Here is a 23,506-nt window from a genome sequence, read left to right as displayed (position 1 = left end):
TATACAATTTTATCTTTGTTGTGCATATTTTGATTAAAGATTCAAATTTGTTGAAAATCAGTCCAAATATCTGTCAACAATTGAGTCATGAACGCAACGTCAGAGGACATGATAATTTCTTTGTTTCGTTTCCGAATCAGCCCAAACACTATTTGTCAACAAATGAGTCCTTGAACGCAACGTCAGAGGACAGCAATGTGCAAGTTCGGCCGTCAAAAACGCTGCCTGCTGAGTGTTTGTACTTTACACAATGACGACAATGGTGCCGACTTCGCTAAAAATAAATCGCATCACGCACGCGTTGGCAGTCGTGTTGGGCTGTGTCCGAATTTTTGAGGGGTTCGGGTGCTTTGCAGACCTTTAGTGAAAGAGAAGGAAGGGAGTCATTTCCACACCACTCCCATTGAGTCTTTTGGGGAAGTTCTGACGTAATTGTTTTTTTTTTCCCCACCACAGCAAAACTTAAAACACTTCCGAGATATTTATGCGATTTATGCTCAGGCGCTGTGTGAATGTGTGTGCGTGAGCGAGGGGGCGAGTGTGGCGCTGTCGCAGAGTCCCGCGTGTGTAGCCGAGGGTGGGAATGGGTGTGGGAGCGGTGGGAGGGTCAGGAGGAAGCCGCCGGCAGCACTGACAGACACCAGGCACCGCCGCGAAGTATTCACGCCGAACTGGACCGACTTTGGCAGCTCTTCTGCTTCGAGAAAAGCGACAAGCTCGTCACCTCGTTTGACCTCGACGTTTTAAGGTACGACCAGCCCACGTGTGGATTCACTCCTCGAGTTAGCATGAAGTGGCTCATGCAAGGTCGTTTGGTTGTGTTAAACGTTAACTTTTGTCAGAGTTTCCGGCTATAGTCACGGGGAAAAGTAACTGCCATTTCTAGCACAAAATGTTTTCGCATTTTTGGAGGCGGTTTCGAGTGATTTATGATTGTTTCGCGATACGTTGTGCAAACGCTGTGCCGAACGCCGTTTATCATTGCATTCGAACTCCGAACAAAGTTCACAGTCAACGCATTGAAAGACGTGCTATGAGCTTGTATGTAAGCCCCAATAAATCAAAAATAATTTTATTTAGGCGACCGATGAAGAAATGACATCACCGTTGAATTTCTCTTAGAACTTATTGAGGCCTTCATTCATTGCGTCACTAATACGTCTAACTGACTAAGTACAATGATGTCATCAGTACCAAGTGACTCAAAGTTTTTTTTCCACTCCCCATATAATTGGCACATAGCTTTGTGTCTATTTAAAGACCTAAAACCAGCACGCGTTATAGTTTGCTGGCCTGGACTGTTAGAAATGCAAAATAAACACACTTGAGTTCTGAATGCAGTTTGGCCCTTCTGGGAATGCCAGTGTGGCATGTAGCCTTGGTTGTCTTTTTATGGTGCCTGTCAGAGATACGTTGAGGCTGTTAAAATGCAGCAAACCTCAAGAGTTGTTATGTGTAAGCATCCATTTATTCTTTAATAAACCAAAAAATATATTGGATATCAGATGTCACACATCAAAGCTGTCTGGAAGACAATGCAGCAGGTTTGAACCCATAAATATATGGCACCGCGTTAAGACAGAAAAAAGTCTACACAGATATGCTTAAGAGATGAGCTATACTGCACATTGGACCTGCATATGCAGTGTTTATAGTTTGTCAGTCTTGATTTAATGTATTTGCCGATTTTTAGGTAAAACTTAACCGGTGCTGTTTGCAGAAAAGCTTTTCTTTAATCGGTGCTGTTTGCAGAAAGGCTTTTCTTTAATCTGCCAATAAAAAAGTGCAGAATTCATTTTTGCCTGTTATGTTGTACTGTAACTACAGTATGTATAAAATATTTTCAATTATAGTGTCTTTAATTGAGACAATAATTGGTTAATGTCAGTTGTAACATCACCCCCCCCCCAAACAAAACAAAACAAAACAAAACAACAACAACATAAAAACTAGTTGTCCCTCACAACCAAGTCAGTGAAATATTTTTTGTGGAAGGCAGAAGGTAAAAGTTCTGCTCTGTTCACAGACTCACTCATCTAATCACGAAGCTTAAAAGCAGCCGTGTTAGGTTTGTGATTTGCCCATGTCTTCTGCTGCTTTTGCTCATAATAGTTTTGCCAAACTAGGACTAAAAATGGCATCAAAAATCAATCTGTTTTCCCATCCTAATACACAGTAGAATAGAATAGAATAGAATACAATCAGAATGCCTTTTTGTTGTCATTTTACCACAAGTATACAATGATATTCAGAGCACTGCTTTGCTTGGTGCCTCTTAAAAATATAAACAATCAATAGAATAAATAGAATATAATATAACAGAATTAAACAAAGTCATAGTTTCATCAGAGTGTGATTGTTAATGTGAGAGGTCAGTTCAATAAACTGGAGCGCGCTCGCCATTCTATGCTACCTTTGTATACAAAGCATGGATGTCAGTGCAATAGATGTAGTTCGCTTTTATATTGAAATTAGTTTTCGCAGCGCTGGTTGCAGCAAACGTAAGGCAAACATGTAAAAAGATAAGAACCTAGGAAGCGGGCAAACATTTTCACACCACTGTATGTTTTAAACTATATATAGCGGAAATTATAGTCACTTTTAGGGGTGTGTCATTTATTCGCAGACATTGACTTTTCAGGGTCTGGCGTGGTCCTTCCACTGTACAGAATTTTGGGCAGGGCACAGGCTTGTATTGCACTTTGGCTGACGACATGCAATGCAACTAAGATGTGTGGAGAAAAGCGCCTGCATGGGTGGGGGAATATTCCTATTTCCTTAATTTCTTTGGAACAGCTGACCCGTTGTCTCAAGGTCATGTGGAGGGCAGGACTTGTAGCATCGAGAGCCTGTCTGCAGCTGCCGCTTGGAACTAAGATGCCTGGCACTCGCCTGTAAATGTGATATAATCCTCTTTACTGTAAATGTCAGTTCCTAGGGGATAATGCATAGGTGCTGAAGCTGAGCTTTGTGGCATTGACAGACTGATGTCGTTTTAATCTGAAAGGACATCTCATGTATAAAAGTCAGCAGCTGTTTGAACATTCCATCCTTCTTAACATCCTGGCTTTTCTACGTGACTAAACTGTGATTATTCAAAACTAAAGGTGTGCCATATGTTATTGCCGTTGACATTTTGTCTAAACTTTCCCCCCCTCTTAGGATTGTTTACATTGAACCGGACTTGCACAGAGGCTCCCCCTCCCCCGAGTGGCTTTTGTGGCTTTTTAAATAAAAAATTAAATCCCAGTGAGCTGGTTTTTGGTGATATTTTTGGTCTTTTACAAAGTTGTGGCTTAGCGCAGATGTCGGCCTACTTCAGCCACACAGTAGGCTTTGTACTGTGTCCCAGTGCAAGCACAAGCACAGTAGAAACTGTTTAAGTTATGAAATGGTTGTATTGGCTCTTTTAAGATCATGATAATGTTGAAAGTATGAATTACAGCGGCTTCTTTCTGAAGTTTATGGAGAAGCTACAACATGTTCTGCAGCTGTTTTAGAAACCAACAAACTACTCTTTCATTATTGTTGTGTTACTATATATAGATTTGGATTTGGAATCAAATGATTATCTGCACATGTATAGAGTAAAGCTGAAATGGTTTGTAATTGAAACAAATTCAAATACAGTATTTTGAATCCAGAATCATTTCGAATCAAAAATCAGTTCTGAATCGCATCGTACACCTAGAAACCGGAATCGAATAGATTCATAGAATAACCAAAGATTCCCACTCCTAATAGCCATCTTATGAACAGAAGTGAGTTTTAACCCGAAGTCCCAAAGTCATGCTTCTTCATTAAAGGTGCTTAATAAACTAGTGGCCAGTCCAGGCTGAACCCTCTCGCTTTCAACGCTGCAGTATTGTTCTCTACATTCTCCATTTTGCAAAGTGGTCTTATGTTCTTGTCGCGATTAATCACATGAAATTTAAGTTCTTCCCTGGCTGGGCCAACAGGTACTACATAATGAGGAGTGAACACAGAAAAACGACACGTTTTTCTTTAATACGGTCTTTTAACATTACTTTTATAATGTATGGTTGCGTTTATGTGTGTGTGTTTTTTTCCTTTCAGTTTTCTGCTTGTGTCACATAACTTCCTGTGTAAATTCTTCTTTTTCTTCTAACATTCTTCTTCCTTCTCTATTGTTGATACTGTTCCTTCTTTTGGAATGTGTCAGAAGAAACTACAGAAAGCCAACAAAGCATGAGCTCAGAGTCTTTTAATGATCACAGCACCGAGGTCTGGCAAATTTGTATAACCTTACGGCTGTGTTAAAATTCTGAATTGCCTCAAAATTGTAATAATTCCAATTGCCCCGCGTTTGGTGGGGGGTATGATAATCTATGAGGGTGTGTGAATGGGCCGTATTGAACAGGTTTATGGCACTTGAGATAGTGTGGATGAGTATACAGCAGACTTAGAAAGTAAGTTTTCTATCATTTTGGTCATTGAAAACAACTTTACCAAATTCTTTTTAATCAAAAGTTTGTCTTTACTAAGTTTGCACTTATGTACACTGTTGATTCTGCATTTGCAACTTTGGTGGTGGCTGTCCGTAAGTCAGAATTTAACCACTGATGGTAACAACGCAATCTGCGACAGATGTTTGAACTCAAGCACTGAGTTTTTTTTTTTTTTTTTTGCCTGACTAGGTTAGAGATCTAGGGAGTGCTTTTGGACCTTTTCCTTTGATAAGATAAGTACAGATACCAAAGTAGGCTAAACCGTGAATACGATAGATAAGATGGGATATAACAGCAGTCTCCAGGATGTATGCTCATGGCGTTTACATAAAGAATGATTGCCACTCCATATAGAAAGTTTGATAGTTTTACCTGAAGTTGTGATCTGTTCTTACTTTGGCATGTTGTTGAGAAGCTGGAGGCAAAAATGTCAAAGTGTTAAGATGATGTAGCAGCATGGCAATGCAGACAAAGGAAGATTCTAGTCATATGGGAAAAAATGACAAGTCAGACAAAAGATTGAATGTGCTTCAGTCAGTAAATTGTGTGGGTGTGTGTTAGTGTGCCAGTGTATGTTTGTGTGTTTGATTGTGTTTGTGTGTGAGTAGGGCGGTAAATTTTAGCCTGTGGAGCAGTTACTCGATTCATTCCCACATCCCAAAGCTAGAGCAATGGTACAGTGAACCCTGCCCTGCTGGGAGTATTTGTGAGGAGTTACTTCTTGGAGCCCGTATGGCAGCGCAACTGTTGTGGGATTGGAAACCACCGTGGAAATAAGTCCAGAGTTACGCCAGCCCCAATGCCATTTTTGTACATAGCAAACCTCGGAGGACTTTCTATTTTTTGCTGTCTTTAGTTTTTGAAATTTGTTAGACTTTTAAATTGGGGTATTGCCATCAAACATTGAATTTCAGTAGTGCTTCTTTGCTTATACTATTTTATTGTACAGCCAGGATGGCAGTGTTAAAGTTACTATAGTCTTTCCCCATGATAACATTATAGTGATTATTATAGCATATGCATAAATGTAGAGGAATGTAGAGGTGATCGATTAATCGATAATAAATCACTTCCAAAATTATTTGACCATAATTTTTGGTAATCCATTAATTATTTAAATGCCTCAATTTGTCCAAAAAAGATTTATGTAAGAAAACGATATGATACTGACAAATTCACAATATCATTATTTTGTCCCACTTTAAAAGTTGGAACCTCTCAACTGTGAGGCCAACTTGCTCATCTCATGCGCCGCCTGCTAAAGACTCATTTGTTTGAACCACTATTACCTCATACTTTGGTCCCCTATGGGTGGTCAAAGTAATAAAAAACTACGCTGATCTTACAATATTTACTGTATAACAGCCCAAAATAGTCTTTCCACCTGTAAACGTAGCATTAACTAACAATTTACGTTGTCTATCCAAAGAGTCTGCGTTGTGTTTAGCTGGTCCATGAGAATAGTGGACCTTGTAATTATAACAAGGTCATAACATGCTGATCTTTGCTACTCGTACCTGCAATTACTCAATGTATGCAGCCTGCCTTTGCAGCTATGCTGCAAGTGCCTTAAGTTTTGCGTTGACACACCCAACCACCCTCTGCAATAAGACACCAAAACCTCAGTGTGTTGATAGAACACAGAATAAAGTGGTGGTACTCGAGCGCATGAGCAGAAATCACCAAACGTCACTCATATTTTGAATGGATTACGTTAAGTAACTCATGAACAGTATTCACCATATTTGCAGACACTACATGCTGCTACCTTTGTCCCATTTGGTGTGTTTGTAGGTTAGATCTAAACACTTCTTTAAATTTAGCTTGCAGATAGATACCGTTTGCTGTACAGGCAATGTGTGCTGTGCCAATTACATCTTCCATGACATATGGGCGTGTCGGATGTCATAGTAAAAGTAATTACAGCTACCTAGTGGTAACATACTGTGTATTTCATCTTACAGGGAAAAAATAGATATACTTGAGTTGTGTTTATTTTTGACGTTGAGCTCACATATGATTATTTCTTAGGTTGTGTCTATTTTTTGACCCATAATTGGATTACTTTTAACCCAAATGTTTTCGAGTGTGTGCTACATCAAAGAATAGATTGTCAGGTCGGCGTGGTTTTGATCACATTTATAGAACTGCACATCTCACAGGGTTAAATTTTCATTGATGAAAAACTCCACAAAGGCCAACCATTAATTTTGCATGACCAAATGCATGTACTGTATTTTTTTTTTTTTTAAGTATCTCATGCTTTGTTAGTATGTGTGTCAATCATTCGCATGCTCACAAGTTAGCATAAAAAATTGCACTCTCCAATCTGGAATCCCTCTTTATCAAACAGTCAACATTTTTAAAAGGGTGTCTATTACAACAGAAAACACATCTAATGTGCTTTTTTGATCGATCAATTAGACACCCAGGCTTTAGTCACTCAAATGGTTTTCCTATCCTTAGCTATAGTGACAAACAGGAAAACTAGATAGGACTGTGAGGGCTTCTTGTCTCATGGCATGCCTATTTGTTAACCTTTAACTGAGACCTTTCATGAGCCTTTGATAGTGTCAGAACAATTTGAACAGGTGTGGCCTTGGACATGGTGGGAGAATTAAAGACTAAGATCAGGCAGTGTTTGACAAAACACAAAAAGAAAAATGCCCGTGTAAATAGAATGAATACAATTACTTTACATTTGCCGAATAAGATAAGCGATGCACGACTAGGTTAGGCACAAATAGACTTTGACTATGTGCTCGTCTTTACCGGCATTTATGGCTGTCAAAGGTTAATGTGGGCGGGTAGATCAACTGGTCTCACCGTAGAACACATTTCCCAAAGTCATTAAGTCACGACGTTATGATTCCTTGGAATAGTTAAAAATTAAAACAATTGTAGTTGGTAGTTTCAATCCTCCCCTGGATATTTTTGGAATAGTTAATTCTGTTATTCAGTTTTACATTTGTTTTTAATATAATCAAGCACATATTTATTTCTTAAGATGTCATAAGATGATGCTCATTCTTGAAGAGAAAAACGTTTTTAGTGGTTGAATGCTATGCTTTCTTAATTCTGAATTACCAAAGAAGAAAGCCCTAGTTACCAGATAAAACAGGAACAACAGATGATGAGTAATTTCTACAATACTTTGTAGAGATGTGTCATGTTACCATTCAACTTTGCAATTGTAGAAAATTAAGACACACGCAAATCTCAAACACTGAAATTGAGCGTTATTATCTGTGTGGAGAAGTGGTCAGATAAATATCAGATGCTACTTGCTAAATGGTTTGCAGTGGTCAAGGGTCCACTTGTTTTTTATCTTACTGGAGCTCTGATGCGGGTAAGCAACCAGCTGTTTTTTAGTCGGCAAACCTCACCATATATGGACCACTTTGTATAAATAAGACCAAGCTCCTATTTGTCCCGTGGGACTGAGAGGAGAATGGGCCACAATAATGGGCATATGATGAAAACAGAGACAAAGAGGATGGGGTGAAGGAACGGGACAGTTGGAAGCGGATAAAGATGAGGTGGGGAACGTGGATGGAGAAAAACTTGGTGTGGGGGATGGACAGTTTGAATATTCCGGTGTTCAATGTTTTGAGTTCTTATGAACAAGTTGCCACCTGCCCTATGACTGGATAAGCCTGTTTGTGTGTGTGTTTTTTCTCTCTCTTACTGTATGTGCCTGTCTACTTGGTATTACTCAATTTTCCAGTTTATGATCTCCATAAGGTGTTTTCTGTGCAGGCTCGTAGCCTTGGCTGATTAGCGACAAGAAGTGGTTATTCACAGTACAATAGCGAGTGGAGCTGTAGTAATCTGATTAGGTACTGTCATGTAAAGTTGTAACAGCATCATTTTTTATTTTTCCTCAGTGTGACTTGCGATTTAGTCTATATAGATGCCGGATGAATAGATGAACAGCTTCAAATATCAGTCAAATTTGTCTCAAAGGAGATACGTTTTATCCTTCAACCTGACGCCTAACAAACACTTGAATTCACAGAAGGGGTTTACCATTTTCAAATGGTAAACCAAATGGTAAAAATTCAGTTTTAGTTTTCGACTGGCCCATCCAGTACAAGAAAGACTTGAGGCAGAGTTATGGATTGACACACAACCAACCAACTCTAATCCAGACAGACATCTCTGAAGGTTTCCAAACTCAATTTAGCCTAGAGATATGTCTTTCTGGGTTGTTAGAGGAAATAGCATGCATGACCGAACCGCTCCCCCTGCGGAAAAGCGAGCGTATGCAAGTGTCGTCCAGTCTCCCTCAACTTCATTTCACTCCTGCTTAATGTTGTGTCTGGTGTTTCTTAGTGTAGAAACAACCCACACTTCTGACAAATGCATACACATAAACATACTGGTGATCTACTTCCACGTGTGGGAGGGAGGCATTTTAAACAGGAACAGCTTGACTAAGGGGAACCCCCTTGTGTAAATATATATGTGCAGGAGTTGCCATAAATTGTCAAATTGGTGGTTTTGTCAGAAAACAGAATCATACTCTGCCTCTTGATATTCTACATATGCCTTGGTTATACTTGTATTTAAAACCGGAAGTACTTCAATCGGCAAAACCTTTCCTTTACACAAACAAAACAATAATCATCCATCGAAACACAGCAATCATTTAACAATATGGAAACTATTTTCTTAGCATTATTTGAAAAAAACAAAAAAACAAACAAACGTCCAGTTGAATCAGCCTTAAAGGCAACACATGTACATGATTTCTTCATATCGGCTGGTCGGTATATGTCAAATTTCCAAATATCAGCCCGGCCGATAATCGGTCGATGTCTAAAATGCAGTATTGACAGTATACATTGTACTTTACAACAATGAACTATATCTATAATTGAGTAATGAGTATGTATGGATGAAATAGCAAAGCTTGTGGTAAAAATATACACAAGTGCCATATATTAGCATCCTCAGAAACCGACATTACCTTCCAGAGTTCACATCACAAAACTGAGTGTGCAATTCCACCTTTTAATATGATTCAAGGATGCAAAGAATTTTACTGTACCGGCACATATTTCCACTTTATGGTACGAAATACAATACCCAAGGTCCCAGGTTAGCGCAGTAACTGCCAAGACTTTTTAAAGAAAACTAGAAGATCAAAATAAGATACAAATAAATGTGATAAAGGGATAGGGAGATGCTTAATCACCTGTGCATAATATAATATGTATTAGAATAAGTAGATGGACAAGCAGAAACAATCAGGTACTTTGACTTTCCATGGAGATAGCATGTTTCACCAGACATTTGCTCTGTAGAAAAAAAACAAACAACAAACCCTGTTCACCTGATACTAGGTGTGTCATCTTAACATTGCTCAGCTGTACAGCCATATTGTTTTTGGCTGATGGCCAGATATTACGTAATTTTGTCCACTGGGTCAGGGGCTTTGCTGAGGCAGAAGTGATTATTGAGCATAATGTAATGGACACGGGTGGAGAGCTGATGTACTTGCTTTTTCCCAATAGAGAGCACATCGGCATTGGAATTTAAGTTAAATTAAAAAAAAAAGTTTTCTTATTTGTCCTCAATGATTCATTACATTTTCATGCTGTGTTTTTACCTCATGTGACTTTGTGGTTCTAAAGTCATGCTCATTATATGACATCTATATATACAGTACATTTTCTATTCAACAAACTTGTTCAGGCTTGTGGGGTTTGGTATTTAATCTATGTGATTTAAGTAGAAAGGCACACGCCACTCTGGATTGGTTGTCAGACAGAAGGCACTCACGCTCCATCACAATGTCTGCAGGAATTTAATCCCCGCAACCTACTCGGTAGTCAGGTGACTGAAGCGCTATGCTGTCAGTGACTATGATGTTACTGTATTTACATTGTAAAATATAAGTTCATTTTTCAGTCAAATTTATTCTGTTCTTTTTTTATTCTAAAATGTAATGATGCATTGACTAAAATTGTCTTGGGATGGTTTATTCGCAAACGGCTCTATTTTTGGTAGAAACATTGTGAAACAAACTGAATTTTGTATTTTGCAACGTTGCTTTACATGCTTATTCAGTTCTTTGTCCATTTTCTATTTATAAGAAGCTCCGGATACCACCGTCTTGTAATATTCTTTTTTCTAACATGGAACATCTTCAGGTTGGCTCTCAGTGGTCATGATGAAATTCAGTGGAGGTCAATTCCACACTCCCAATTCAAGCCCAACATGATGGTGTGGCATGGTGTTACATGATGAGGCATTCCGAAACCTAAGCCTTTTTTTACCGTATGAGCTATAGAAAATAGAAATTCGGAATTTAAATCTTCAAGATTACGCTGTACAAACCTTGCTAGGGGAAGTGAGACAGGAAAGAAGAATTATAGAGGGAGCAGAAAAGTTGTGAGAGCACAGCAGGAGAAAGATCCCACTTCAGATTTTCCCACAGTCAAGGTCACATGTGCTTTCCTCAAAGTGACCAGTGGGATTTTATTTTTTTCGTTCCCTCACTCTAAATGTTGAATTTGTTGTTTTCTTGTAGAGCAATGTGAGGCAGCTCTGTGACAGAACTTGCTTTCCTGTACTCCATGCATAAATATCGGTAGAAATAGTCTTTTTAAGGAAAGAGATCTGTAACAAGGGCGTGTCACTTATCATAACCAGCACATAGAACAATTCCACCGTATCATTTTTAAAGTTATATGAAATAATTGACTTAACATATTTTAACATATCTTTGTCATGTGATATTACGGTATGCAAATTGAGACATGTACATCAGCAAATATGGCCATGCTATACCTACCTAAGAAAGTGTGCAACCAAATCCTGTGCAATGCTGTCACAAAGATTTGACACATCTGATGATACCATCCACTCTTATTTGAGTGACTGAGACTAATTATCTTTTTATTTGCACAGGCTCATCATTGCAAGGAAGCTATCCAAAGGAATTATTCTCGCCAACATTATGTGCAAATTTATATTGCCCTTATCCTCAAAAAAGGACCTCAGAAGTAATATTTGGTCTCTTGACCAAAAGGTTATGGCTGGTTTGGCTCTCTTGTTAAAGCCATAAAACTGATAAAGTCAATGTAGTAAAATAATATTTGCATTGTTTCCATGGTGCCTCTGTAAGTCTACCATGCTTGTCAAAGTCTAACATTTATTGCTTCAAACCTGTTAAGAGCTCAAGCAAAGCACACATAGGAGCAGACATGATCTACTTGCAGCTGTAAAATGGTCAGGATGTATTTCTTTTACGACGCATCATTTCCACATGTGTGCTGTCAATGAGCAAGGCTTTCCAGATATCACTACGGTTAATCTGTCATACTTTGTGACTATAATTCACTGAATATAATAGATATTGATGCTGTAAGTCGGAATCACAATTGTGACACAATGTGATCGAAACAAATCTGCAGATAATATGCACTGTTCTGGTATATATATCTTATGTCATTGTAAACATTGCTAATCTATCACAACTATCTTAAACCTGCATTAGGCTATTTAGTGCCATTTAGTTCAACTTCTACTCAATAAATGTTATTTTTTCAAGGCTTTCGTATACTATGAGAAACATGTTTACTCCGCTGTCTGTAATTAGAGGTTACTTGTTTCTAGTAGATATACCCTTACTTTTTGTTATCCCCTCAGCCTAGTTAGACAATAATTTTATCATTGTGACATTTACAATGAGTCCCCAGAAAGTGAGAAGAAGTGGAGAAGAAAGGGTTAAACAGTTTGACAGCTGAGCAAGATACTGGTGGTCAAGCTCCTCCCCCTTCCAACTCAGCACAAATATGTAACCTCAACATTTGCCTGTACTAGAGCACACACACGCACACACTCTTTGCTTTCTGTTAACATGCTGAAAATTGACGTTAGCCAGAGGCAATAGCAAATGTGAACCAATGTTTCGAGTTAACAGCTGGAAATCACCTATCTTGACTTGTATCTTTGACTGTTCCCTACCGCCTGTCCACTGTGTGTACAACTGTGGTGAGAGCAAGCGTGAATCTGGAAAACATTATTCGAATTCCTGCCGAGAAGGCTCTGATTATACTTGGAGTGGGGACAGAAAGAAAGAGTTGGAAAGAGAAGTGGAGGTGTGCAGGGTTCAATCTCTCACTCAGAGCTAGTCAAGCCGAATTCAACGTATATTTTCTTTGGTCCTTTTAAGTGCAGAAAAATGGGAATTTCAGGCATGTCAATGTCTGCATCAACAAAAACCTTCTAGTTTTCCTTCAGTGTCATTTAGTTAGTCGACCACAAGAGGGCAGTGAAGAAATCAAATAATTATTCATTTTAGGAGTGTTTCTGACTGTTTACCACTCTTTGTATGAGGGAACAGGTTAAATGTTAAATGTTGGTTGGATGTTATTAACTTTGGAACATGTTTCTACTTCTGCCTTAATGGAATGTATTTTTTTTTAAACATGCAGTACATTTTACCTGTCAAATTCTTGTCTTAACATATTTGCATCCTGGATTAAAGACAGTTGAGACTTATTGAGTGACTGACACATGAGCATGATCCCGTACTGTGCTGACTGAATTATATTTACAGGCCTGTTGGCTTAGAACTCCAGGAAGGAGAGTCATTTTAATGACGCCTATAAAATCTGTCTCTCCCATTGCCATTTAACGGACCTTTGAAGATGCAACGTTCAGCAGTTTTCAACTATGTATTGTCTTATACATCGTTAATTTGAGCACTCCAGGCTGTCCCTAAAGGTCACGTTTTGCTCTTAAAATTCAAGTCACTGCAAGTAAATGTGTATTCCATTCGTGCAACTGTTTTTTTAAACAGTATTTTAAGCAGTTTTGTTGCTGATGAGCTTTTTTTTACTGCGACAAAGTAGAATCAGTGACAAAATAGATTTTTTTGAGAGGGGCCGTTTTAATGTTTCTATAGGCAGTGATAGTTTAACTTGTTACATATGAATTTGGATGTTTTGCATTTGCAGTATATTAAAGGGAATGTCAGAATTTTTAATATTATCATTGTTATTTGTTTTTCCTCTTGAAAGGTGTAAAATATCAATTAAAATCAGAAATTCGATTTTGGAGCAGGCCAAAATCAGGTATTTTCATTTTTAAGGCCATATCACGTAGTCCTACGGTTAACAGTACGGTCTCTTTAATTTTTCTCCTTGAGCCTCTAAATTTTAACATTTAAAAGCGACTGTGCTGCATTAATCTGGAGCCCTGATAAATACATGTAAGAAATACATTTTTCTCACAATTTAAAATGGTTCCCCAATGTCTTAATAACCTGAAAGTCTACCCCAAGAATCAAGAAGTACAGCACACTTGCCTCGTTATTTTTTTTCCGTATGCAATAGCAAGCACTGATTTTGTTACCAGACAGCTTGGGCGGAGCTAGTGGGCTGTAAGTATAGCAGATTCCCCAGTCCAAAAAAAAAAAATTATGACGTGCGAACTGAAAAATGTACACTACCCCCTCTAAATACAGAAGGCATGGCATTTTCCCTTACAGAGTCAGCTTTTCCTCGTTAAGCTGTTGAATAACACTCATCATTTCGTGTTTAGAGCCATGTATATGGTGCATCATCCTCCAAATACAAATTCCTGCCTCCAAATATGTGCGTGCGTGCATCACACTTCTCTAGTGGAAGCTTGTCTTCCTCCCTGTTCTCAAAAACACATGCTCATTGGCTGTAAAATGTCAGTAGTTATTAGCGTTAACAAGCAGATGCATTACATGCTGAGGCCTTTGATGTGCCTGTATGTGTGTGCGCGCATCCCTGGTTTTTGCTACATGCATACATGTATACTTGCACTGTTCAGACTTTTTTTTTAAGGGTCAAGACTTTGTTTTAGAGGATAGGTTTGAATTGGATTTTGGTTGAGGTTAGGGTTTCGTTTAGGCAATCTGTTTTGATGGTTAGGGGTTAGGAAATGCATGTCAATGGGATGTCCCCGCTATGATAGAAAAACACGCTTGTGTGCATGTGTGCGTGTCTAGGCTAGACAAATCCATTCCCTGTAATGATATTAGGCCAATAATCTTGGATGTGTTTGCGTCTTCTTAAAAGATGATAGCGAAAGAACAGAGTACGTAACTGTGTAAAATGATGGAAAGTTTTCAATCTTGGCTCATGATGGCCAAGTTGAGGGGAAGAGGAGAGCGTGACTGGGCTGGGGGACGATTAAGCAAACTGAGGGAAGGGAGTGGAGTGGCGTTATATGTCACCCAACACAGCGACTATTTCCTCTGACGAGAGGGAGGGAGGGCAAGGAAAATGGGGGAATAAGCGAGCAGCAAGACGGAGTGTGAGCGCTGTGTATCGGAAGCAGTAAGAGGAGAAGCTATGGCAGCTGGTTCTCAGGACGAAGGGGAGCAGTTCTAAAAACAAACTGCGCTAAATAGTGGCCGGCGCTGTAATTCGGACATTCGGTGGAGACTACAACATCTTTTGGATCACTCACGAGCAGGAACGATGAAGTATCGAACTTTGGTAAGGTTTCATTTGACAAAAAGATGTGATTTGGTCTTTTAAAGCTGGACTTTGGATTTTTGAGTGGGAATGTATGAAATTTCCTTCAAGGGGCTGAAGGTAAGTGGCATGCATTATATACAGTGGTCAAACTTTATAGTGAATGGAGTCCATTGTGTGGAAGAGGAAGCTAAATAGCAAATGACTCAATTAGTGACAATCACATTCAATTGTGTTGTACAGTAATTGTGTAACACCTTGGGCAGTGTGCTCTTCAACTTGAATGTCAGTTGAGATAGACACATGTTAAAAAACAAAACACCTTGTTTATCCTGTTGTGATGTATCATAGGTCTGAGCTTCAGCTCTTAGTCGTCTCCAGCCGATCTCATTTTTACTCTTAACTGTATTTGTCATGTTGATGTCATTTGCATTTGTTGTGTGGATGAGAAGTCGTGTTTTCATCACAGTGCGTTTGCGTTGCACCGCCCACAGGGCGAGGCAAACGCATGGTGGCGTTGTGTGGCCAGGCAACATTCTTTTGCCGTCACCGAGAGTGGAAGCAAGTATGTTAATGAAAAAAGTATGTTGATGTGTCAATGGAGCACGAGCCCCTGTGACTTGAAGTATCGTCTTCTATTCATTTATGCTGACGTTCGTTCTCAGCTGCAACTCACGTGCTTCTGCAACCATCACTTTTCCAAGACTTCTCTTGTTAGTCAAGCTTTATGTTTGCTGAAGATGGATTTCCATGCAATTTGTCAGGATAGCACAATGCACTGAGAGATTCCTAACGCAGTTGTCACAACTTCCTCTTGGCATCTGACTTAATAGTTAGTTTATGTATTTACGCTAGCCACTTTTCTGCAACTCTCTCCCAGCTCAATTTCCCCTCTGCGTGGAAAACGGCAACCTGAATTCCAAATAGCTCGTCATCTTGCTGGAGTACGAAAGTAATAACATAAAAAGCTTCAGGCAGAATATAGATGGAGTACCGCTGGGGAAGGGTAAGTTATTACAGATTCTCAGTTCTTAACGCCGCTTGAAATTTTTAATAGTTGGCTAGAATCTTTTAAAGACAAAAAATAACAGGTGAAAATCCCCACATTTGTCAAGCTTCTTACTCATGGTCGTAGAGAAACATTTAAAACATCCATCCACAGTGCTGTAAGCAAGTGTTTGCCCACTGCCTGAATATTTCTGTGCCAATTTATCTATATAACTTACCAATTTAACTGAATATATCCGATCAAGACAATATTATTTCACACCACAGACAACAACATTCAATTCTAAATGCATTTTTTTATATGTTGTCATCTACTAAAAAAAAAAGCCAACCCTGTCTGCCTTGATTAACTGTAAGTGACCACAGTTATTGAAGAGCTGAACTCAATTTCATTGGCCACACCCAGGCCAGACGATCACCAAATTTGTTGACTGAAGAAATCAATTGCATAATACCTGTCGGACAACTTAAAGTAGACAAGATCTTTTTAAAAATCTGAAAAATGCAAGAGCAATAAATATGCATGAAAAGAAATCGCAAAGACCTCAAATATTTTTTCACAGCACTGTATCTATTGCAGGCTTTTCCATGAATAGTACATTGACTGTAAAAACTTGAGCTGACATAATGCAGCCAAATAATGACTTACTTCATGCAGACTATGTGGTGAAGTCACGTTCTGCTGTAGGATGGAGAATATTCTGTGCTTACTATGTTGTCACGAGTTGGCCCACACATGGATCCTCAGGGTAGCAGTGTTCTTGTGAGCAGCCCGCTTGTACCACCTGTATGACTACTTTCCAAAGTTTAGTCAACTCACCTCACCTCAACTTTGTTTTTAGAGTACTTTGGAAAGAAAAACGGCAAGGGAAAGAGCGCTGTTTGTGAATAAAAATCAAGCATGAAACACAATTATAACTGCTACTTCTATTACTACTATTACTACTACTACTACTACTAATAATAATAATCATAATAACAAAGTATTCTTTTAATAAATTCACATTTTAACTCGTTCCTTGCCATGGAAGGGAACTCTCAACATGTGAAATACCATAATTCCCCAAATCTGGGACACACCCTTAATTTTAAGGTCAAATTCTGGTATTTTCTATGTTACTAGGTAACGGATGCACCAACAGTTTGGCGACATTGTAAAAACGATCGCAAAACTGAATAAATCTCATAATTAATCATATTTTTTGGGGGGTTCATATTCATAAGTTCTATATTTCTTGCAGGTGTGTTTCAGATTTCCCACATTGTGAGCGGCCATTGTAGTAGGCCAAGGGGGTATGGTTTCCCTCTGAGGGTCGTTATGACTGAAACCATTCAAAGGATTTAATATACATTTATGTGATGCAGGCCATGAAAAGCACTCATAGTCGGTTAAAAAAAAGTCTTGAGTCTAAAGTGCCAAGTGTTGTATAAATACAAAAGACTAAATTAAAAAGGTAGGCTTCTGCCTCTCTTGGTCCAGTAACCTGTCTCCAGCTTCTTTGTTTGCTACCCAGGATTTGGAAAGTATGACGACATATTAGAACCAGGAAGGTGCATACTTTGGTGTGTTCCTGAGATTTTGATTTTGTGTGTCTTGTGCAAATGGGTGGAGGTATGGTGTGCTGTATTTTGGTCAGGAAAGCTAAACACTGAAAGCGGCTAAGGAAACTATGAAGTAATGGAGAGAAAAGAGGGGTCATTTTGAAAAAGCCTGTGGCTGAATGACAGAAAATGTAAAGAATAGTGAGAAAATTGGCAGAAGGCATAAAAATCTTTTTTTTGTAGTAAATCATGATCTCATCTTAACAGTAAATTGTCATTCTTGCACAGAACATCAGTTGATGTGGCTCAAATGATCTATTATGTGCTGGTTGTGACAGACTTTTTTTGGGACAGTTAAAAATGATTTTACCCCCAAATATGCAAAAATCAGCAGCTCTGTGCAAAGAAGGGCTGACATTGTGGATTGCAGAACTGACCTTCAAATCACATACTACACTTCTGCTTTTTTGCAAGCCTCCTACATTCATTTTGTTTTGAAGACAAGCAGACCGTATGCACCCTTAATGTATTGGCCAGATGAGTGACGAACATATACAGTGTATTTGTGTAATTGCATGCAGGTGAAAACGAGTTAGTTAAATGTCATGTAATGCTTTGATAACAGTGTCAGCTTTGTGTAAACGAGAACGGGAGATGTGTCAACGCACAAGTTTTTCGCTACAGTCGGAATTACAAACTTTTCACTCCTAAAAAAAAGTGAACTTCCTTGCAGCTGGTGATGTATGCATAGAAAGTCAGTCAGCAAAACATTGCTGGAGCATTTAGTCATTTTAATCTGTATGAAAAGAAAAACAAATGATGAATAGCCAATTGTGCATTTTGCGATGCTTCCAAAGTTAACCTGAGGCTGGCTAACTGTGAATGCAGACCAACGTTACACAGATGTTTTATCAATATCCACTGAGGGACCAGATTATATTATATATTATATTATTTGTTTGCTTTTTTAGTATGAAATGTTAAAAGAGACGTGATCAAGTGATACTATTCAAACAAAGTACAATAGTCAGCAACAATTGTTATTAGAAAATATAACCCCCTGATAGATAAAAGAGCCGGAACGTGACTGGATTGGACTGCTTGTATATGAGTGCGAATGTTAGACATTTCGGATGAATATCATTGTCATTAGTGCCACAATTTTCCGGTAGGTTGGACAGAAATAAAACAGATGGAAAGACAGGAGAAGATATCCTTTATTGATGCTCAATGGTCATTCAAGATTGTGACTGTTTTATGTAACATTTTGTATTTTTGCAATTGTAATTTTGCAACTTTCTATTATTTACTGATTTAATCTATACAAAACAACTTCAATATCACATGAGAAATATTGATATACTCACCAATCTTTTTGAAATGGATTTTGCTCAGCCATCGTTTTCCAAAGTAAAACATTTTTGCAAAGAACTTATTTTGATTAAATATAAATAATAAGTTGTATTTTCATTAAGCAGTTTAATCAACAATTGAGCAACTTTAATTTAAAAAAATCACTCTCAATGATTCACTCTTATTAAAATAGTTGTTTGATAATAAATTAGTTGTCAATCTAATCTTTTTGACAGCTTAATTTGTAAGTTAAGAATCTGTTATTCCAGTGCTTTTGTTCCCTCTGTATGCCATATTGTTATGACACACAGACGCACACACACAGCTGCAGAAATCTTACTCTAAGAGATGTTGTGTGAAAAAACAATAGGTCAGCCGAGTACAAGGGATCCCAAGAAAAGACAAACAAGCAGATATTACACATATGAGCTAAGCCTGTAGCATTACTTGCAATCAAGCAACACTGATTCCGTGATGATTCGAAGCTGCATTGACACTATAAAACAATAGTCCACATTCTTATATTTGTTCCTTTTGTTGACTTGTTGCTCGTACTGTATAAAGTGTGAATTGTGTGGATGCCAAATTGTGTACATTAAATAAAATTAATGAATTGGCTATGCAACATAAATCTGCTCAAACAAGCACAGTGCCATTTAGAATTTTTGAGAAGCGCTAGTTCGTTTTTATTGAAGCTCATAAACATAACAGGCCAGGCCAGGCAAACTGGTCATTTTATGCTGTACCTCCAACATTAAGTTTGACCACAGTGGCGTCCCATTGCTCCCACCATGCTATGAGGCACCATGGGGCACCAATGTTCTCTTTTGAAAGACAGGATCAAACGTAATCATGCAGACTTGTGTGAAATTGGGTCAAGATGTTTTGCATATCTGAAAAGGGGTGCCTGTGATTTATTAGCTTCCGTGCATTTTTTTTTAAGTGAATGGAAACTAATGACAGTAATAAAACAAGAATTGAAACAACATTTTCATTCACACGAAAAAATGGAAACAAACAGAATTTATTAACTATAACTCTAAATGTTGGAAATGCCTTGGTTTTCATCTTTGTCAGTATAATTCTCGAGCTTCTGGTGTTAAATAAGTAGAGTATTAGGGCTGCAACTATTGGTTGTTTCAGTCATGTAGAAATGTATGTAAAATATTATTATTTTAGTTTTCAATTCAATAAATTCTGGGCTAAAAGCCTCCTTTCTGCGTATATATCTGATGTCGCGACCTGCAGCTCATAGTTCGGTGCAGCCTATATGTGCACCTTATAGTGTGAACTTTATCAAAATTGATTACTTTAGTTCTTAATTCATTTAGTGCCAACCATTTTTAGACACCCATTTACCCAAACAATAATTGAAAAAAATAAGGACCTGGCATAGAAGGTCTGGACTCTTGAAAAATCTAAACATATGTTTTTGGGAATTAAAGAGTTAATCGTTTGGGTGTTGCTATACAGTATTATTGTTTATTTCAGTTTTGTTGTATGCTCGTACAGAAGAAGGAAGGTCAGCACTTGTTTGAGAATGGAAATTACTTAAAAACAATATTCAGTGAACTCCCCTTCATCATGCACTCAACAAATACACCATAATAAAACCATTTCTAAAACGGATAAAAATAAACTAAATGGAAGGATTTTCTAAAAATAAATAATTAAATAATAATGATAATACTAACAAATTCGCTCTAAAAGTTCATTATAACTACCGCAAGTTAATTTTGAGTGAAGGTCAAATCTCAATATCAAAAAAGTCTTAACTATCATGAAGGATCCCAAACTATTGTAATCCTGCTTCTGAAAATGCATTTGTCTAAAAAGCCGGATATAATTAAAAAAAGGAAAGTGCTTGCTGAACCTTGTTTTTTCCTCTTATTCTTGCGGTAATTTGATTTTGACTGCACCCTTCTTGTTCTTATTCTAAACCCTGTAGTTATAATTAATAAGATATCAACTCCCTTAAGCTTTCTCTCGCCCCTTCAGCTTTGGGCTCCCCTTAGGGAAAACAACTACTGTAGCATTTAGCACAACAACACCTGCTGTATGTCTTATATGTGAATGTGTGTTGACAATTCCTGTTCACTTTGGTCTTGGTGGCTACATGCTAAACATGGACATGGACAGCTTTAGTAAGATTTTAAGCAAAACTCAGGCTTCCTTTTCAAACTATGGCCTCTTGGGTAGACGTAAAGATGACCTTCAACATGTGAGTGTTTTGTTCTCGATTCGGTTTTGCAGCTTGATTTGTGCTCTATTTTATTTGCTATGCTGCAACTGGTTGACTGCAACTCCTATTACTTTAAGAAGATGCTCAAAAAACATCAGAGCCTTGATACAAAATGAAAAATGATTTCTGATGAGTTCACAATTTTACTGTTTTTGTGTTTGTGTTACTTCTGCGCTCTCAATAGTTACAAAAAATATTTTGTGTAATCTTTTGTTGGCTTGCATTTATATAGTCCATAGATGCTAATTGTGATTGAATGAGGTCATAAATGGTATAGGTGATGCTGGACTGAATGCAACTGTGGTAATTTTTCATTTAATTTTAATAACGTACAATATCTACTGTATATGCCTCACATTCAGTGTGTCCATCTTCATTTCTCCTTACACATGTTGTATGGGACAGTTAGATAGATAGGAGAGATGCGACCAAAAAAATAAAATCCTCATTTTCTGCTGTCATTATGATTTTAATCAAATTTAAAGGAAGAAATAAACCCAATAAATGTTTATTTAAATGTTACATTGTTAAAAAAAATGCTGTAGAAAATATTCTGACAAAAATAATAAAAACGGCTTTAAAATCAGTTTTAATACAAACGACATTCATAGTTTCTAAAAGGATAGTTCATTTTCCCGTTTGTAGCAGGAAAAAGTGTATATTTTGTCTCTAGTTATCCGATAACTACATTATTGTTCATGCACAATTAATACCTTAAAAGACATTCTTTTCTAATTGTTGACTGAAAATGGCCACCCGTGCTCAAGGCTCACCTGTTGGTCATGTGACATTTGCAAGCTGAACCATACTTGGTTGTTCGTTGCCTGAAACCTCCGCAAATGTGATGAATATAAATTTCAGTCGACAGCAAGAGGGAAAAAAAAAAATGTTTAACAATATTAATTTAGCAAAATCTCGATTTCATGATGTATCTAATTTTGAAATCTTTGTTTTTTAAAATGGCAAATTAATTTGATTTACTGCCCAGCCCTAAGGGAAGACAGACTATAACAAATGATGTGCTATGTATATGTAATTATTGGATTCAGTCTGTCCCCTTGCCTAATCTGACTGTGTCGTCCTCTAGGTGGTGGGTACTGACGGGGTGCGGGCTATGATGGAGTCGGCCCTGACAGCAAGAGACAGAGTGGGCGTGCAGGACTTTGTCCTGCTGGAGAACTACACAAGCGAGGCTTCCTTCATTGAGAACCTTCGCAAACGCTTCAAAGAGAATCTCATTTACGTAAGTGGAAACCATTGAAAGTGTGGTTAGGTTTAATGACACATTCAAACTGAGTGAAAGAGAACCAAATCTTTTTGCTGTTGATAATGTAATTATGCTCAAAACGTGTCATAATTTATGACTATGCTAACTCCGGAGCTAGGGATTGGCAAGTACTGATACCTTTCATTTCAAGATAAACACATATTGCAAAGCAAAAAAATGTTGGATTCTTCCATTTGTGTCGAACATCTTTTCATCATTTAGCTAAGTCGATAATTTTTTTTTCTTTTTTAGGAGTAGTTTAGCTGATGAAAATACAAAACCACACCATAGTGTCTTCATCTAAAATGACTTGTTAGGTTTATTTATTTATTAAGGGAACGAGCATCAACCTCCTCTACAATGTCTGGACCATGCTGAGTCTTTGCAACATCTCTTCTGGTTATTTAGCTAAAATATTCAAATGCTCCTTTTAGATTTGAGCCTATCGTGTCATGATGCTTATTTAAACAGTATGTAAAATATCTTGTCTTTCAGACTTACATTGGTTCTGTACTGGTGTCAGTTAATCCATATAAAGACCTGGAGATCTATACCAAGAACCACATGGAACGATACCGTGGAGTTAACTTCTATGAGGTCTCACCACACATGTAAGATGTTTTTATCGTTATTATTATTTTATTTTATTAATTATTTTACTATTCTACTATTATGTTACTATAAGCCATATAAAAAAAAAAAAACATTCAAGAATATGTGGTTTTCTTGGTTGGCTTTTTTTTTTTTTCCAAATGCACCTGGGAACAGAACTATACCGGTCACTTGTGACTGATCCATCCATCCACCATTCATTCATTCACTTTCTTAGCCGCTTATCTTCACTTAGGGTCTGTCTCGGCTGTCTCCGGGCTGTAGGTGGGGTACACCATGAACTGATTGCCCGCCAATCGCAGGACACACAACAAACAACCAGTGACACATACAATCACATCAAAGGGCAATTTGAAGTGTCTAATATAATAATATAATATGTCTAATACATGTGTTTTGGGAAGGTCCTAACCCTAAGCAACCTGGCCGAATTAAAACATTGACACAACCTTGTTTTCCACTAATTTACTAAATTAAGCCTGGTAAATTATGATGAAGACTTAACTTTCTCGATGACACAGCATGTGATCCTGCCTTCTAAATGTGG

At 37.9% G+C, this 23,506-nt stretch overlaps 1 protein-coding gene across 3 annotated transcripts in view; it reads left to right on the top strand.

Annotated features, from left to right (window-relative positions):
* The first annotated feature begins 608 nt into the window (after window positions 1-608).
* Window positions 609-23,506, top strand: part of LOC148415672 (unconventional myosin-Ic-like) — a 38,103-nt gene continuing 15,205 nt past the window's right edge. The window contains exons 1-3 of one of the 3 annotated variants that reach the window (XM_088427245.1): window positions 609-748; window positions 22,168-22,323; window positions 22,843-22,958. In XM_088427245.1, coding sequence (XP_088283371.1) covers window positions 22,195-22,323; window positions 22,843-22,958 — 245 coding nt within the window. In that variant the 5' untranslated portion in view covers window positions 609-748; window positions 22,168-22,194. Of the gene's footprint in view, window positions 749-14,896; window positions 14,957-15,840; window positions 15,942-22,167; window positions 22,324-22,842; window positions 22,959-23,506 lie in introns of those variants that run through there. The other 2 variants (XM_088427244.1, XM_088427242.1) reach the window with 2 other exon arrangements.

Source organism: Hippichthys cyanospilos, chromosome 11, assembly GCF_059441005.1.
Source record: "Hippichthys cyanospilos isolate Australia breed blue-spotted pipefish chromosome 11, RoL_Hcya_1.0, whole genome shotgun sequence".
In the NCBI taxonomy this organism is placed as follows: Eukaryota; Metazoa; Chordata; class Actinopteri; order Syngnathiformes; family Syngnathidae; genus Hippichthys; species Hippichthys cyanospilos.
This window is presented reverse-complemented; position numbering and strand designations above follow the sequence as displayed.